Source organism: Cnephaeus nilssonii (genome assembly GCF_951640355.1).
Source record: "Cnephaeus nilssonii genome assembly, chromosome: 9".
Classification (NCBI taxonomy): domain Eukaryota; kingdom Metazoa; phylum Chordata; class Mammalia; order Chiroptera; family Vespertilionidae; genus Cnephaeus; species Cnephaeus nilssonii.
This window is the reverse complement of record NC_137080.1, coordinates 90,163,614-90,182,830: the sequence shown is the minus strand read 5'-3', so window position 1 is coordinate 90,182,830 and position 19,217 is coordinate 90,163,614. Positions and strand designations below refer to the sequence as shown.

Below are 19,217 nucleotides of genomic sequence, written 5' to 3'. Positions count from 1 at the left end.
ATTTATCTTTTTATGACTGGCTTACTTCACTTAGCATAATGCTCTCAAGGTTCATCCAATTCTTAAGAGTTCCTTTTTAAAGCTGAATTATCAATATACTAGAGGCCTGATGCACGAAGATTTGTGCAAGAATAGGCCTTCCTTCCCATGGCTGCCAGCACCGGCTTCCCTCCAGCACCCAGGACCTGGGCTGCTTTGCTCCGGCTGCTGCCAGGCACCTGGGACCCGGGCTGCTTTGTTCCAGCCATCACCAGGCATCTGGGACAGGGGCTGCTTCACTCTGGCTGCTGCCGCCACCCACCGGGGGTGTGCTCCAAGCCATGCGGCGGCCAGAGCACGCCCCCACCCCTGGGGTGTGTCCACTGGGGCTGTGGGCGGCACGCAGTCCCCTCCCGCCCATCTGTGCACACAGCTCCTCCTGAGCCGGTCGTGATGCCCGGCTAATTTGCATATTACCGGTTTATATATCCTATCTAATAAAGGAGTAATATGCAAATTGGCCATCACTCCAACACACAAGATGGCCACCACAAGATGGCTGGCAGGGGAGGCAGTTATGGGTGATCAGGCCAGCAGGGGAGGGTAGTTAGGGGTGACCAGGCCAGCAGAGGAGGGCAGTTGGGAGGAACCAGGCCTGCAGGGGAGGGCAGTTGCGGGGGACTAGGCCTGCAGGGGAGGGCAGTTAGGGGTGATCAGGCTGGCCAGCAGAAGTGGTTAGGGCAATCAGGCAGGCAAGTGAGTGGTTGGGAGCCAACAGTCCTGGATTGTGAGCGGGATGTCCAACTGCCTGTTTAAGCCCGATCCCAACTGGCAGTCGGACATCCCTCTAGGGGTCCCAGATTTGGAGAGGGTACAGGCTGGACTGAGGGACACCCCCCACATGCATGAATTTTGTGCACCAGGCCTCCAGTATATATATAAAAGCCTAAGCGACTGTTTGTCCATTCGACCATTTGACTGTTAGCTATGACGCGCACTGACCACCAGGGAGCAGACGCTCAATGTACATTTTTGGAAACATGGAATAGACTGATGGATTTCAGAGGGAAAGGGGGAGGGGGTGGCAGGAAGAGATTAGCCAAAGATCTTATACGCATACTAGAGGCCCTGTGCATGGATTCATGCACCAGTGGGGTCCCTTGGCCTGGCCTGTGGGGACCAGGCTGAAACCGGCAGTCTGACATCCTCCGAGGGGTCCTGGATTGCAAGAGGGTGCAGGCCAGGCCGAGGGACCCCACTGGTGCATAAATCTGTGCACCAGGCCTCTATATATATATCTTACATTCACCCATTGATATACTCTTGGGTTGCCTCTACCTCTTGGCTATTGTGAATAAGGCTGCATTGAATATGGGTGTATGAATATCTCTTTGAAATCCTGCTTTCAATTCTTTTGAATATATACCCAGATGTGGAATTGCTGGATCATATGGTAATTCTGTGTTTGACTTTTTGAGAAACCTTTATACTGTTTTTCATAGTGGCTGCACCATTTTTATATTCCCACCATCAGTGCAACAGGGTTCCAATTTCTCTACACCATCACCAACACTTGTTATTATCTTTTTTTAAATAGTGGCTATCCTAATGGTATAAAGTGATATCTCATTGACATTTGGATTTGCATTTCTCTAATGATTTGGGATGTCAAACATATGCCCTTATGCTTTTTGGCAATTTGTATATCTTCTTTGGAAAAATGTCTATTCAAGTATTTTGCCCATTTAAAAATTGGGATATTTGATTTTGTTCTTGTTTGTGTTGTATAATAGCTATAATCAAAACATTTATCTCTTACAAGATACAAGGTCAATATACAAAAGTCAATCACTTTCCTACATATCAGCAGTGAACAACTGGAGTTTGAAATGAAAAACAATACTATTTACATTAGCACTCATAAAAATGCAATACTTAGGTATATAGCTAACAAAATATGTATGTGTATAAGATCTACATGAGGAAAACACACAACTTTGATGAATTAAATAAAAGGAGAGACATTCTATATTTAGGGATAGGAAGATATCAAGATGTCAGTTCTTCCCAAATGCATCTATAGATTTAATGCACTCCTAATCAACATCCCACCAAGTTATTTTGTGGATATAGACAAAGTGGTTCTAATGTTGATATGGAGAGACAAAAGACCCAGAATAACCAGCACATTATTGAAGACTATCAAAGTTGGAGGACTGATACCACCCAACTTCAAGACTTACTATAAAGCTATAATGATCCAGACAGTGTGGTATTGGCAAAAGAATAGACAAGCAGATCAATAGAACAGAACAGAGAGCCCAGAAATAGACTCTCATAAATACAGTCAACTGATCTTTGACAAAGGAGCAAAGTCAATACAATGGAACCAAGATAGTCTTCTCAACAAATGGTACTAGAATAACTGGATATGCACATTCAAAATCACTAGTCTAGACACAACCTTACACTAAATTTAACTCACCCTTCACAAAAAAGTGATAACAGACCTCAGTGTAAAACACAAAACTATAAAACTCCTAGAAGAGAACATAGGAAAAAAACCTAGATGACCTTGGGTGTGATGACTTCTTAGATAGAACATGAAAGGTATGATCCGTGAAAAAAATAATTTATATGCTAGACATCATTAAAATTAAAAACTTCTGCTCTGTGAAAGACAATGTCAAGAGAATAAGAAGACAAGTCAAAGACTGGGAGAAAAATATTTGCAAAAGACACATCTGATAAACAAGTTATCCAAATATATATAAAGAGCCCTTAGAATGTAACAATAAAATAACAAACAACCCAAGTAAAAATTGGACCAAATGCCAGGTTGGTGTTGCTCAGTGGTTGAATGTCGACCTATTATCTAGGAGTCACAGTTTGATTCCTGGTCAGGGCACATGCCCGGGTTGTGGGCTCAATCCCCAGTGGGGGGCATGCAGGAGGCAGCCGATCAATGATTCTCTCTCATCATTGATGTTTCTATCTCTGTCTCCCTCTCCCTTCCTCTCTGAGATCAATAATAAATATATATATAAAGAACGTATGTTTTTAAAATATATTTCTTTATTGATCTCAGAGAGGAAGGAAGGAGAGAGATAGAAACATCAATGATGAGAGAGAATCATTGATCGGCTGCCTCCTGCACACCCCCCACTGGGGATGGAGCTCGAAACCCAGGCATGTGCCCTTGGCTGGAATCGAACCTGGGACCCTTCAGTCCACAGGCTGACGCTCTATCCACTGAGCCAAGCCAGCTAGGACTAAAAAGATATATTTTAAAAAAACGGACCAAAGACCTTACAGACACCTCACCAAAGATGAAAAGATAGTTCATATCATATGTCATCAGGGAAATTAAAACAACAACGAGATACCACTACACACCTATTAGAATGGCCAAAATCCAGAATAGTGACAACACCAAGTACTGATGAGGGTGTGAAACAACAACTCATACACTGCTGGTGGGAATGTGAAATAGTACAGCCTCTATGGAAAACAGTTTCTTATAAAACAAAACATAAAAATCAAGTCTTAATAAAAACAAACAGAAACAACCCTTTCCTAATTCCAAAATATGTGCCCTCACAAGGTTAGAGTCTATTGATTTTCTTTTACTTTAAAAAAGCAATTAAGAAGTACAAATTGGCTCAGTGGATAGAGAGTCGGCCCACAGAATGAAGAACCCTGGGTTCGATTCTGGTCAAGGGCATGTACCTGAGTCGCAGGCTCGATCCCTGGCCTGTATAGACACATCGATGTTCCTTTCTCTCTGTCTCTTCCCCGCTTCCACTCTCTCTGAAAGTTAATGGAAAAATATCCTCAGGTGAGGATTAACAACAACAAAAGTACAAATTGGGCCCTGGCTGGTTTGGATCAGTGGTTAGACTGTCGGCCTGTGGACCCAAGGGTCGCTGATTTAATTCCCAATTAAGGACCCGTACCTCAGTTTCAGGTTCCATCCCGGGTCCCAATCGGGGCGTGTGCAGGAGGCAACTAGTTGATGTGACTCTCTCACATCAATGTTTCTCTCTCTCCCCCTCCTCCCTTCCTTTCACTCTCTCTGAAAATCAATGGAAAAAATATCCTCCAGTGAAGATTTTAAAAAAAAGGTCAAGAAAGATAGAAACATCAACGATGAGAGAGAATCATTGATCAGCTGCCTCCTGCACACCCGACACTGGGGATCGAGCCCACAACCTGGGCATGTGCCCTGACTGGGAATTGAACCGTGACCTCCTGGTTCATAGGTCAATGCTCAACCACTGAGCCACGCCAGTTGGGCCCTTATTCAATTTCTTAATGGTGTCTTTTGATGAGCAGATGCCTTTCATTTTTTTAAAAAAATATATTTTATTGATTTTTTACAGAGAGGAAGGGAGAGGGATAGAAAGCCAGAAACATCGATGAGAGAGAAACATCGACCAGCTGCCTCCTGCACACCCCCCACCGGGGATGTGCCCGCAACCAAGGTACATGCCTTTGACCGGAATCGAACCTGGGACCTTTCAGTCCGCAGGCCGATGCTCTATCCACTGAGCCAAACCGGTTTAGCAGATGCCTTTCATTTTGATGAAGTCTATTTTAAATTTTTTTTCCTGATTAATGCTTTCTGGGTCCTGTGTAAAAAATCTTTGTCTATCCCCTTTCTGGGTCCTGTGTAAAAAATCTTTGTCTGCAAAGTTATTCTCTGATATTCTCTTTTTTCACTTTTTTTCCTGTTTTATTGAGATACTAGAAGCCCGGTGCATGAAATTCGTGCACGGCGGGGGGTTGTCCCTCAGCCCAGCCTGTACCCTCTCCAATCTGGGACTCCTGGAGGGATGTCCGACTGCCCGTTTAGGCCCGATCCTAGTGGGATCGGGCCTAAACGGGCAGTCGGACATCCCTCTCACAATCCAGGACTGCTGGCTCCCAACTGCTTGCCTGCCTGCCTTCCTGATTGCCCCTAACCACTTCTGCCTGCCAGCCTGATCACCCCCTAACCACTCTGCTGCCAGCCTGGTTGATGCTTAACTGCTCCCCTGCCAGCCTGTTTGCCCCCAACTTCCCTCCTCTGCCAGCCTGGTCACCCCTAACTGCCCTCTCCTGCAGGGTTGATCACCTCCAACTGCCCTCCCTTGCAAACCTGGTCCCTCTCAACTGCCCTCCCTTGCAGGCCTGGTCCCTCACAACTGCCCTCCCTTGCAGACCGGGTGCCTCCCAACTGCCCTCTCCTGCTGGCCATCTTGTGGTGGCCATCTTGTGTCCACATGGGGGCAGGATCTTTGACCACATGGGGGCAGCTATATTATGTGTTGCAGTGATGATCAATTTGTATATCACTCTTTTATTAGATAGGATAGAGGCCTGGTGCACGGGTGGGGGCCAGCTGGTTTGCCCTGAAGGGTGTCACAGATAAGGGTGGGGGTTCCCTTGGGGTGTGGGGTGGCCTGAGCAAGGGGCCTGTGGTGGTTTGCAGGCCGGCCACGCCCCCTGGCAACCTAATGGGAGGCCCTGGTATCTGGAATTTATTTTCCTTCTACAATTGAAACTTTGTAGCCTGGGGCAGAACCAAGCCTGCTGTTCCCTCCGGGGCAGCAGCCATTTCTGTGGCAGTTAATTCACCTTCTACAATTGAAACTTTGTAGCCTTAAGTGGGTGAGCCCGGCCAGGGTGTGCGGAAAGCTTTGCTTCCCCTGTTGCCGCCGGCAACCGTGGCCTGCTCTCTCAAGCTCCATTCTGCCGCCATTTGTTTGAATTTGTTTACCTTCTATAATTGAAACTTTGTAGCTTGAGTGGAGGCTTAGGCCTGCAACGGCTATGGAAAGCTTGGCTTCCTCTGTTACCTGGGAAACCTTGCTCTCTGTGGCTGTAGCCATCTTGAATTGGGTTAATTTGCATACTCGCCCTGATTGGCTGGTGGGCGTGGCTTGGCTGGTGGGCGTGGCTTATGTAGTGGAGTGGTGGTTAATTTGCATATTACCATTTTATTAGAGAGGATAATTGACATATGACATTGTATTAAATTAAAGTATACAACATAATGATTTGACATCTATATATATTAAAGGCTAATATGCAAAGTGTCCCCTCAGGAGTTCGACTGAGAGACCGGGAGTTCGATCGCTCGCTATGACGTGCGCCATAAGGAAGGCCCTGGCTGGCAGCTGGGAGGTCCCAATTGGCCCTGATTGCCTGCCAGCCCTAGGGACCCTACCCGTGCACAAGGCACTGCTGCAGAAGGGGTCAGATCAGAGGGTCTTGTAGCCATCTTAAGGACATTGGCTTCATCCTCAGAGAAGTGGCAAGCTATTGATGGGTTTTAATCATTGACAAGTTGTGACAAGATCACAAAAATGTTTTAAAAAATCACTTTGGTTTTATGCACTAAAGGGGGCTTTCGACTGGAGACAGGCACAATGAGTTGGAGATTATTGGAGAAATCCTAGTGAGAGAGGCTAGTGGCAATGGGGTGGGAGAAGAATGGATGGATTTGATAAGTAATTAGGAGGTAAACTCAATGAAGTAGCTATCGGAGCCTGGAAAATGAGATGGGGCCTCCTCAGATTTCTGTTTGGACCAACAGAATGAATGGTGGTGCTATTCCCTGGGAAAAGAGGAGGCTTATGAGAAAACATAAGGTCGGGTTTGCATTTTGGGTGTGAAGTGACAGGGGATGTTCTGCAGACTTTGTCGTATTGGCCTGACAATTGAAAGAGGGGTTTGGAAGGGGAAGCCATCTGTGTCCATGTGGTAAGCTGCCAAAGACGGCATTCCTTCTCTCTTCCCGACCTTTGTTCAACATCTGTGGAGGATGTCCGGTATGCTGCTGGACGTTGGGGATACAGCCGTGAACAGGAAGAGAAGACTAGGTTTCTGCCCTCAACCAGTTTACCGGCTACCTCGTTACACTTTCCTTAATCTGTAAAATGAATACAATACGATTAAGTGAGATGAGGTGATGTGACGACACCTGACCCTTGCAGTTTTTATTTGTTTTCCGGCCCCAGAGGCGGAAGAGAAGATACTCGGTTCTTGTGCTTTCGCAGCCTTTCCTGGCTGGGCTGCCGCGCAGGCTCCCTGCGCCGCCGGGGTGGGGGCGGGGCGGGCCGGAACGCTAGAGGTCTTCCCCGGGCCAGGACCCGGCCGGGCGAGGGAGCGGCCGCGTGACGTCATCAAGCGGCGCTGCCCGTAGGGCGGGACCTGAGCGCGACAGCGGGGCGGCGCACCGGGCCTGGCTGGGGAAACGAAAGTGAGGGAGGCGCTGGCGGTTCTGGCGGCAGCAGGGCCGGGCCCGGTAGCGGCGGCGGCAGCGGCGGCCTGACCCCCCTCTCCGCTCCCTGGCAGCTTGCCCTCTCCCCTCCGTGTGAGTGCCGGCGCGCGGCCCGGGGGCAGCGGGCGGGCGGGCGCGCGGGCTCAGCATCCTTCCCTCCACCGCCGCCTCGGCCCCGCACCCGCGCGCGGTCTGACCCTCACCGCCTTCTCGCCCCTTCTCTCGTCCTTCCTCCCTCCCCCCCCACCCCCACCTCGTTCCTCCCGCTCCCGGAGCCGCCGCTGACTTCGCCTCTGCGCACACACTCCCACATTCACGTTGTCTTCAAATGGAAAGACTGGTCCGGGGAGATGGGAGCTCATCGCTCCCCGCTATGAGCAGGGGTGGCAGGGCGAGCCCGAGGCCCCGGGAGAGAAGACTGGAGAGGGGGTTGTGAAACCCTTGCCTGGGGAAGCAGCAGGTAGAACCAGGCCTTCTCCTCGGAAGTTCCCAGCCAGAGCACCCTGGGCCTGTGTAGGTCACTTGAGCGCGGCACTAGATAGCTGTGCGGCCTCCCCGTCTCGGGCCGCAGTTTTTTCCAGTGGAAAAATGAGAGGGTTGGATGAGATGATTTGGAAGGCTCCAGTCTAAGGTGGTTTGGAGAGGAGCGTCAGCATCCTTCCTTTCACACAACTATTTCCTCGCCTTTTCTTGCACCCACCCCAACACTGTCCACATTGAGGTTCCCCTGCTCTGTCTCCAGAGTCACTAAGAACCAGTGGGGCCTTTTTTTTTGCTTTTGTTATGGACCTTTTTTTTTTTTTTTTGGCGGGACGAGGGGGTTGATATAAGATAGGTTTAAAGAGAAATGTGGCTCAGCTTGGTCCTGTTTGTTCAGTGTCTTCTGTTCTTCCTGCGACCCCAGGAGAGCCTCTACCTGTGCCTGGTTAGAGGCTGCCTCCCTAGGAAGGATGGGATTATGCATTAGGTTGACGAGCTCATCTTTGAGCTGGAAATAAATAAAACATGTGATTCAGGTTTTTGTGAGGTTGACGGGATCACTGGTATCTTTGGATTTTATTGTAAGTCTGTTCTTTTGCCCCTGCACCTCCTCTTCCCCAAGGATTGCAGCCCTGTTTGCTTCTGTTTTGAGTCCTTTTTCTGAGTCCTGTTAAGGCCAATCAACTGTGTATAAACCACACTGTATTCACTCCTATTGGTTGCTTTTAACTCGATCATTTCTTAAGATGTCAGGGTCTTCTTAATCTCTTCCATCACACTTTTTTTTTTTTTAAGTCCTCACCCGAGGATATTTTTCCATTGATTTTTTAGAGAGTGGAAGAGAGGGAAAGAGAGAGATATCCTCAGGAGAGAGATTGGTTGCCTCCTGCTGGCCCCTTAGAAGGGCCAGGGGCGGGGGAGGAGCCTGCAACGGTGGTGGTAGTGCCCGTGACCTGACTCTGACGCGGGACCCTTCTGTCCTTAGGTGGAGGCTCTATCCACTGAGCCAAACCGACTAAGGCTTTTTTTTTTTTTTTTCCATGCTTACCTCATGTACCTACCCATGGGCATGGATGATGGTGGCATGGAGCCTGCCTGTTTTCTTTCCTTTTTTTTTTTTTTTTGTGGAGGTGGGTTTCTGTTCTTAAAATTACTTTTGTATGTGAGTTTTATGCTATGGCTACATCCAGTTCCAGTAACTTTCTCACTCGTATTTCCTCAGTCCTAAGTCAACCAATGCTTCCATTCCTTACACTGGTGAAAAACTTACCCAATTTTTTCATGTTTTTAAACATCCTGAAGTAAACAAACAAAAAAACCCACAACAGAGTCTGTATCATATGGACTGTCTTAATTATCTGGGTAAAATAATAACAGTGATAGAACAATCATTCTGGGATGGTCTGTTCACCTTGGAAATTATTGGTTAATAGTCATTGGTTAATAGTTTCATAATACATTTCCAGTGTACATTGTTGTTACACATGGCCAGTGTTGCATCAAAGTATAGAATAACAATTTCCCAAGGCTTTTCCCCAGTGGTGTGTGGAGTTGGTCCATGAACTTTTTGGTATCTGACATCAATGGCCCAGAGGCCTCTGAGTCTGAGTACCACATTTTACAGTGAAACTAACGGCTATTTTTGAAAACCCGAGCTTGGCTAGCATCCATACTGGACCTCTTTGAGGAAGAGGCTATTCAAGTGCTGGCCCTGGAAGTTGTTTGGAGTTGCCAAATCCCTTCCCATTTATAATTTATACTTTAGAATCCCTGCTCTGATCCTAGAGACTCTGACATGAGCAGCTGATTGTCTTGTCTGGATTTATGGTTGCAGTCACAATGAAGAGGAGAAATGATCCAGAATGCACTGCCCCTATCAAGAAACAGAAGAAAAGAGTTGCAGAGCTTGCCCTGAGCCTCAGCTCTACATCTGATGATGAACCTCCCTCCTCTATCAATCATGCAGCAAAAGGTATGCTTGCCTGTGTGGTCTGAGGCCACTGGTCATCTGGTTATATGAATCCCCGGAGCCTAAATTGGGCAGACTACAGTCCACTGCTTCTTGCGGAAAATTAGGCAAATTCTGCAGAGATATACTGGCTGTAGACTCTCTTCCTTTCTGCCATTCTCCTAATAGGAGTGGGGGACTTGTTTTAAATAAATAATTGGAATTTTTACAAAGTGCGGTAGTTTTGTTGCTGGTCCTTCAGCAGGTGGCACTCTTGCTGCCATAAACCAGGTGTAAGTACAGGCATACCTTGAACATACTGCGAGTTTGGTTTCAGATCACCGCAATAGTGAGTCGTAATCAGTGTCTTGCCTTCAATTCGTAAAAAAAAAACTGCAACATCTGTGAAGCACAGTAAAGCAAAGGGCAATAGAACCAGGTGTGCCTTGCTCATCTTGTGCTCTTAACAGTTGTTAATGATCCTGAGGCTCTTTGCTACAGTGATGAGGCCTAATTCCCCTTAGGGTTTTGCATTGTTTTCTCAATTCCCTCAGCAGTTCTGAACAAAAATACCCAAATGAATTGGAACATGCCAGTATTCACTGTTTACATTAAGCTCAAAGGATTTCACTCATCTAGATTTTGCTTTGCCTGTTTCTTAGGATTATGGACATTCACAGTTTACACAGATGCTTTCTGTGAGAAATTGTAAAGTGTCTAGGAGCTTGCCTCAAATACCAAGCAATTAGAAGTAGCTATATTGCATTTACCCTGAATTACTAGTTGTATTAATTTCCTATGACTGCTGTAACAAATTACAAACTGGATGGCTTATATCAACAGAAATTTATTCTTCACGGGCCAGAAGTCCAAAATCAAGGTGTCAGCCAAGGCCATATTCCCTCCTACGGCTCTTGGGGAGAAGGCTTTTCTGCCTCTTCTATCTCCTGGTGGTTGCTGGCTGTCCTTGTTGTTCCTTGGCTTAGAGTAGCATAACTCCAGTCTCTGCCTCTGTCTCTGTGTTCAAATTTCCCTCTTCTTATAAGTACATCAGGGCCCCCCCTAATATATTATGACCTCATTTAACTTGATTACATCTGCAAATATCCTATTACCAAATGTCCCATTCCCAGACTAGGTGACATTACCTTTTGGGAGACACTATTTAACCAGCTGTCTTGCATTTTGGATCATCTGCTGGGTCACTGGTAAATTGAAATGAAATTTGGTAACAGATTGGTAACTGTAAGGGTGAGAAGCATCCTTTGAGGGAGGTAGAAAATTCAGTTTATTCATAAGTGGTAGGCTAGTTGAAGGGCAGTTACTCATCAGCTGTCTGAGAAGCTGGTCCAGAGAGGAGAAGCTTGACAGGTGGCACAGCTAATGAAGCATTTGGTGTGGCTGTGGTCCTGGCTGGATAAGAGACTCATAAACTTGTGTGTGGAGATATGTGTGCCTTTAAAGTTGTCATGTTGAGTTCCAGGATAGATGAGAAAGGCTGTATGTAACAGATTACTAAGTAGGAAGGAAAAAAACATATTGGTGCATTTGCTCTCCGGACTATTAAGGAAAGGGAATTTTGGTTCTCATCTGCAATTTAAGCAGCTTGGTGAAGGTAGAGGGTCTCCTTGGGTAGGGCTCTGGGGTATGAGGAGAGAGGGGCCTACAAGGGAAAAAGGGAGAGCATGTCTGGAGGAATAAATGACACTTAGGTGGTGGCGGTATCTAGTTCCAAGGGGCTCTTGGGGAACATTTGCTCTCAAGCAACATCCTTTGAAGTAAGGAGAGCACAGTGTCCAGGTAGAGGAAGGTGAGTGTATATGGTTAAGGATCGTTCAAGGGAACCAGTCTGATTTAAATTTCAAGCTTTTAAAAATGTGACTGTGAATTGAGATTAGCTCTCTCCCCCTCACAGACTCCCTTGAATTGTACCAAATAGTTTTAACCTTTTCTGGAAGTAGCACCATATGACTCAGGATTGATGTTGCCGCCGTGTGTGCAGAATGGAAGTCTAGAGGTGGCCAGGACTGTGTATGCTTCTGGCAGTAGGCCATTTGGTCCTTGCATTTGTAGAAAATGAGGCAGGAGGTAGAGGCACGCTAACATGCCAGATTTCCCTGGGTCAGCTTATTTTAGGAAGGGCAGCTCCACATTGACACAGAAACTCTGAGGACTAGGGTCTAGTGTCTTCAGCAAAACTACTCCTTTGTCTCTCCCACCCCAACCCTGTGCTTGGCATGGAGTAAATGCTCAGTAAATATTTACTGAATAAAATGGATAGAAGGCAACAGTAGTATCTTTTCCAAGAAACTTAAAATGCTTCACCTCTTTCATTTTGCCTGCTCTTCTTCCAGTCTACAGAAAACCATTTCATTAAGTACTTCTGAGCATTTATGTCATTTCTGTTCTGTATTGGCTCCTCTAAGGCATCCATCCCTGGACAGTGTGCCCTGGTAGTTACTCTCACCAGAAACTACATATCCGTTAAGTCATAGCATTAAAGCAGTTGTGTTTCTTTTTGTTCCAACCACTTCAACCTGCACATACTGTTCAAATGGATGATTGAAACATGCTCTTTAGGGGGTATAATTAGAAAAACAAAAAAACAGTAGTTACTATTTCTGTCTGTCTGGGCCTTGCTTGTGCTGCTGTTTCTTCCTTTTTTAAAATATATTTTTATTGATTTCAGAGAGGGAGAGAGATAGAAACATCAATGATGAGAGAGAATCATTGATCGGCTGCCTCCTGCATGCTCCACATTGGGGATCCAGCCTGCAACCTGGGCATGAGTCCTCACTGGGAGTCCACTTGTGACCTCGTGGTTCATAGGTCAATGCTCAACCACTGAGCCATGCCAGTTGGGTTGTGTGGCTTCTGCTAGATCAGTGTGATGACTCATTAATACATCTTTTTATTTATTTTTTTTCAGAGAGGAAGGGAGAGGGATAGAAAGCTAGAAACATCGATGAGAGAGAAACATCGACCAGCTGCCTCCTGCACGCCCCCCACTGGGGATGTGCCCGCAACCAAGACACATGCCCCTGACCGGAATCGAACCTGGGACCCTTCAGTCCGCAGACCGATGCTCTATCCACCGAGCCAAACCGGTTGCGGCCATCTTTTTAAATTAATCAGTTTATTTTACATTATTATTGACAAGGTAACTGTATTGCCAGGTCAGAGACTGACATCATCTGACCAGAGTAAAGAAGAAAGGGATGTTGTCATGGCCACTGTGGCATCATGTGATTATTATGAATATTTTAAGAGGAGTTTAAAGGCACTTTCAAGCCTAAATAAACTCTTGGAAATTTGCTATTAAGTAACAACCTTTTGAAGTAAGGAGAGACGGGTGGAGATCATTTTGTTCATTTCGGTATTTTTTTTTTTAATCCTCATCTGAGGATATTTTTCCATTGATTTTTGTTTGTTTTTTTTTAGAGAGAGTGAAAGAGAGGGAAAGATAGAGAGAAATATAGATGTGAGAGAAATACATCTATTGGTTGCCTCCTGCACAAGCCCCGACCAGAGCCTGGGCTGGGGAGGAGTCTGCAACCGAGGTACGTGCCCTTGACCAGAACCAAACCTGGGACCCTTCATCCACAGGCTGATACTCTATCCACTGAGCCAAATCGGCCAGGGCCTTTTTGTTGTTTCTCACAGGAAAACTGGTCCTTAGGTGTGTGCGTCTGGCCCTCCCATAGCGTGTGCCTTGGAAGCTGCCAGGGTCCTTGCCCAGCACCACACTAACAATGCCTCCCCTCTACCAGACTTAAGTCTTCCCTAAATAGGCTATTTTCCCTGAAACACCATTGCTTTCCTGTCAGTCCAGATTCATGACCTTAATCAAAAACTTCCTTTATCGGTACCTGTTTAAATTGCTCTAACGAGTTACCATTTGTCTGGCACGAAGAAGAAATTGAGTCTTTAAACAGGAATGAGTGTATTCCACAGCAGTTGTTAGGCAGGATGGGATGTTTATTAAAATCCATAATTTATTCTTCTGTATCTTTGTGCTGCTCACCTTGGCCACTAGTGTTTGGATCTGCTCCTCCTATGTGTTGTCACTGTCATTTCTAATCTTGGCATGTTTGCTCTACTGTTTTGTTGCCTTATCAAAAATTTGGCCAGTAGCTGGGAAGCCTCTTCCTTCTTTAAAATGACTTAAGAGTAATGCCCTCTATCAGGTAGAGAAGAAATCCTAAATGAAAACTCTAAGTGATGCTTTGGGCTCTCTGGTAGGTTTCAGAAGAGGAGCTCCTGGGGAGGTAAATGGGAATGCCACCAGCTTTGGCACATTCTTAATGAAACTAATGATTTTAATAGACTGACCTTATTAGTCCGTTAATTTATACCCTCATTACAGGAGTGTCTGTTCAGTGTTTGCTAAATTTTTAGCAGTCTTGGGAGGCTAAACCTCCGCTTTAGTTTCTGCTGCAGCCACGGCAGTTGTCTCCTTTTCATCTGAAAAGAGTGGCCCCAAAGGCCCCGGGGTAAAATGAGTGGTGGTGTGATAGTCTGTGGACATTAGGACTGATCTGGGGACTCTGTCTTAAATCCTGTCAGGCTAAGCATTGGCTTCACATACCACATGAAATAAAAGAGAAATAAGGATTATCTGTTCATCCAGCATACTTCTTGATCTCACAAAGAAATGTCTACTGTATCTAGTAGAATGGTATTTTAGCTCCCATCAGCCCCGCTCTCAGGATCTGGACAGGGCAGCTGTACGTTAGGTGACACCTAGGGAAGAGGAATGGAGGGGAAAGATCTTTGTACCAGAATCATCACTGATTTGCCAGATGAACCCTCCACCCAAATTTGGTTCTTTCTGCCATTTTGGTCCAAAAATGTTATGAAGACAAAGAAAACACATCTTTCTCTGAGATCTGAGGTGGCAGGAACCCTGCATGCTCAGGAATGATATTTATACTATTGATGGATGCCCATTAATGGGTCAAGCAAACCTGACATCCTGGCAGCTCCCTAGAGCTGGACCAAGTGCACACTCTCCTTTGAGGCTGCCAGGTTTTCCTAACCTTCCCATAGGTAGACCTATGCATCCCCAGACAGCCGGTGAATGGCATAACAACTGATTTAACATTATAGCTTCTGTTGAGTCAGGACCCTGGATCCCTAGGCGCCCCGAAAGAAAATATAGGACCCGAGCGGGGAGCTGCCTGCATTCCTGACACCACCTTTTTCTGCACTAAGCAGTACAGGTTGAAGGCATGGAAGCAGCTGCGTGAAGAGAATCTGCACCTTTGGACGGGTGGTTCTTTAGCAGGTGGGCACTCTTACAGAGCGCCTCTCTTCTCATCGGAAGAATAGATGAAAGGCCAAGCTCAGTCTCCAGTCATTCAGGAGTCTTTTCCCTCAGATCTGATGTCCTCTGAAGATTTCTCTGGAAAGGAACCAAACTCTTTCCAAGGCTTGGAATGGTACTTTATTTCTCAATAGTTTTATTTTTTTAACCCTAATTTTCTTTATTTAAAAATTTTTTTATTGATTTCAGAGAGGAAGGGAGAGGGATAGAGAGATAGAAACATCAATGATGAGAGAGAATCACGGATTGGCTGCCTCCTCTAGGCCCCCTACTGGGCATCAAGTCAGCAACCCAGGCATGTTCTCTGACCAGGAATTGAACTGTGACCTCCTGGTTCATGGGTTGATGCTCAACTCCTGAGCCATACCAGCCAGGCATAACCCTAATTTTCAAACGAATGTATTCTTATTTCTCCCATAGAAAGGCGGAAAAGTGCAAAACAAAATAAATATCACTTCTCAGTTTCCATGGTTACTCATTGTTAATATTCTGGGTCTTTCTTTGAGTGGCACTTTGGCACTCTGTGATGTGGTGCTGCATTGGTCCATGTAAACAAATTGGCTCCTGCTCTGGCTGGTTGGCTCAATTGGTTGGAGTATCATCCCAGTAAGAGCACATACCCAGGTTGTAGATTCAATCCCCAGTCAGGGCACATACAAGAGACACCAATCAATGTTTCTTTCCCCTCCCCACCCCTCCCTCCCTCCCTCGCTCCCTCCCTCCCTTGCTCCCTTGCTTCCTCCCCCCTCCTTCCCCCTTTCTTCCACCTCCCTCCCCCTTTCTTCCCCCTCCCTCTTTAAAATCAATAAAACACACAAACACACACAAAAACAACACCAAGTTGGCTCCTTGTTAAGGGAGTTGGATAGCCACCTTAAGGGGAAGGGGCAGATTTGGTACCTTTCATACACAGACATTCTCAACCAAAACTCCTCCTTGCTAACTGCTTAGGAGCCAGGATTTTGGTTTTAAGTTTATTCTGATAAACATGTTCACCTGCCTTTTCTTTCTTTAGCAAAACGTTAAATCATTAAAAAATGTATGTTTATCTTAGCTAATAGATTTTTAAGCTCTCTTAGGGTAGGATTGTTACTTTTGGCTAGTACCTGGTTGTATGTAGCATGGACCTTTTGTAGAATAGGTCCTGAACCAAATTTGTTGTCTGATCTGTTAAATAATACCAATATTTTGGACTCTGACGGATTCCATATGTCAGCCTACTGGAGTGATGGGGAGGCTTCCTAATAATATAATCTAGTAGGACCCAGTTCTCTTAGAATATAGGTATTCCATTCTCATGATCAAACTTTTTGTTAGTGTTTTATCTTAAAAAATTTTTTTTTAAAGACTTCATTTTTTTTTTAGAGCAGTTTAAGGTTCACAGCAAAATTGAGAGGTAAGGACAAAGGTATCTCTACACATGCATAACCTTCCCCATTATCAACATACCTCACCAGAGTGGAACATCTGTTATAATTGACTAGAGGCCTGGTGCACGAATTTGTGCATGGGTGGGGTCCCTCGGCCTGGCGGGTGATCAGGGCTGATCAGGCCATCTCGCCTAGTCCCAGTCGGGGTTGACGAGGGCCAGCCTGCTGGGGAGGGACTGCGGGAGGTTGGCTGGCTGGCTGGGGAGGAACCGTGGGAGGGCTTCAGGGTGTGTCCGGCCTTCTCACCCAGTCCTAATTGGCTGGACCCCAGCAGCAAGCTAACCTACCAGTTGGAGCATCTGCCCCCTGGTGGTCAGTGCATGTCATAGAGACTGGTCGACAGAATGGCACATCATTCACTCAGAGCCCATCCTATCTAATAAAAAAGTAATATGCAAATTGACCATACCCTACCACACCCACAAGCCACGCCCACCAGCCAATCAGGAGCAAATTAGCCCAACCAAGATGGCTGCAGCCATGGAGAGAGCAGGAGGCTTGGGTTTCCCCGGCAATGGAGGAAGCCAAGCTTTTCGCCTGCCCTGGCCTGCCTTGGCCTCTGCTTAAGGCTACAAAGTTTCAATTATAGAAGATAAGTAAATTCCAACAAAAATGGCTGTGGCCACAGAGCAAGCAGGAGGCTTGGCTCTGCTCAAGGCTACAAAGTTTCAATTATAGAAGATAAATAAATCCTAGATACCAGGGCTTCTGCTTGGGTTGCTGGGGGTGTGGGGCCGGCCTACAAACCACCACAGGGCCCTCGCCCAGACCACCCCACGCCCCAAGGAAACCCCCACCCTGATCCGGGATACCCTTCAGGGCAAACCAGCTGGCCCCCACCTGTGCACCAGGCCTCTATCCTATCTAATCCTATCTAATAATAGACAAATATGCAAATTGGCCATACCCCGACACACCCACAAGCCACGCCCACCATCCAATCAGAGTGAGTATGCAAATTAACCCAAACCAAGATGGCTACAGCCACAGAGAGCAAGGTTTCCTAGGTAACAGAGGAAGCCAAGCTTTGCACCTGCCCTTGCCAGGCCTAAGCCTCCACTCAAGCTACAAAGTTTCAGTTATAGAAGGTAAACAAATTCAAACAAATGGCGGCAGAATGGAGCTTGATAGAGCAGGCCAGGGCTGCCGCCGGCAACAGGGGAAGCAAAGCTTTCCGCACACCCTGGCTGGGCCCACCCGCTTAAGGCAACAAAGTTTCAATTATAACCCCAACACAAATGGCTGCCGGCCTCGGAGGGAGCCCCAGGCTTGGCTCTGCTCCAGGCTACAAAGTTTCAATTGTAGAAGGAAAATAAATTCCAGATACCAGGGCCTCTGCTTGGGTTGCCAGGGGGCGTGGCCTGCCTGCTAACCACCACAGGCCCCTCGCTCAGGCCGCCCCACGCTCCAAGGTAACCCCCACCTGATCCGGGACGCTCTTCAGGGCAAACCAGCTGGCCCCCACCCCTGTACCAGGCCTCTATCCTATCTAATAGAAGAGTAATATGCAGATTGATCATCACTGCAACACACAATATAGCTGCCCCCATGTGGTCAAAGATCCTGCCCCCATGTGGACACAAGATGGCCACCACAAGATGGCCAGCAGGAGAGGGCAGTTGGGAGGCACCCGGCCTGCAAGGGAGGGCAGTTGGAGGTGATCAACCCTGCAGGAGAGGGCAGTTAGGGGTGACCAGGCCGGCAGAGGACGGAAGTTGGGGGCAAACAGGCTGGCAGTAGAGTGGTTAGGGGGTGATCAGGCTGGCAGGCAGAAGCAGTTAGGGGCATTCAGGAAGGCACGCAGGCAAGCAGTTGGGAGCCAGCAGTCCTGGATTGTGAGAGGGATGTCCGACTGCCCGTTTAGGCCCGATCCCACCAGGATCGGGCCTAAACGGGCAGTCGGACATCCCTCCAGGAGTCCCAGATTGGAGAGGGTACAGGCTGGGCTGAGGGACAACCCCCCCCTCCGTGCACAAATTTCGTGCACCGGGCCTCTAGTAAAAGAATAATATGCAAATTGACTGTCACTCCAACACGCAAGATGGCTGCCCCCATGTGGTCCAAGATGACTGCCCCCATGTGGACACAAGATGGCCGCCACAAGATGGCCTGCAGGGGAGGGCAGTTGGGAGGGACCACGCCTGCAAGGGAGGGCAGTTGGGGGCGATCAAGCCTGCAGGTGAGGGCAGTTAGGGGTGACCAGGCCAGCAGAGGAGGGAAGTTGGGGGCGACTGGGCCTGCAGGGAAGGGCAGTTGCGGGGTGCCCAGGCCTGCCGGGGAGAGCAGTTGGGGGGGACCAGGCCTGCAGAGGAGGGCAGTTTGGGGTAAACAGGCTGGCAGGGGAGCAGTTAGGCATCAATCAGGCTGGCAGGGGAGTGGTTGGGGAATGATCAGGCTGGCAGGCAGAAGTGGTTAGGGGCAATCAGGAAAGCAGGCAGGTGAGTAGTTGGGAGCCAGCAGTCCTGGATTGTGAGAGGGATGTCCGACTGCCCGTTAGGATCGGGCCTAAACAGGCAGTCAGACATCCCTCGAGGGGTCCCAGATTGGAGACAGTGCAGGCTGGGCTGAGGGACACACCCCACCCCATGCACGAATTTTGTGCATTGGTCCTCTAGTCCTTTATAATAAAAGCCTAATATGCTAAGTGTCTAGTCATCCGGTCATCTGTTCAACCAAACAATGTGTAATATACTAATGATATGCTAAGGCCGCTCAACTACTCGCTATGACGTGCACTGACCATCAGGGGACAGATGCTTCGAACCGTAGGTTAGCTTGCTGCTGGGG

General features: G+C 47.4%; 1 protein-coding gene across 3 annotated transcripts in view; it reads left to right on the top strand.

The window, feature by feature from the left end:
• Window positions 1-7,186: 7,186 nt before the first annotated feature.
• CMTR1 (cap methyltransferase 1) overlaps window positions 7,187-19,217 on the top strand; it is a gene marked incomplete at its 5' end in the record, with an annotated part of 57,792 nt that continues 45,761 nt past the window's right edge. For 2 of the 3 annotated variants that reach the window (XM_079779895.1, XM_079779894.1), the window contains 2 exons: window positions 7,187-7,339; window positions 9,561-9,698. In XM_079779895.1, coding sequence (XP_079636021.1) covers window positions 9,566-9,698 — 133 coding nt within the window. Of the gene's footprint in view, window positions 7,340-9,550; window positions 9,699-19,217 lie in introns of those variants that run through there. The other variant, XM_079779893.1, reaches the window with a different exon arrangement.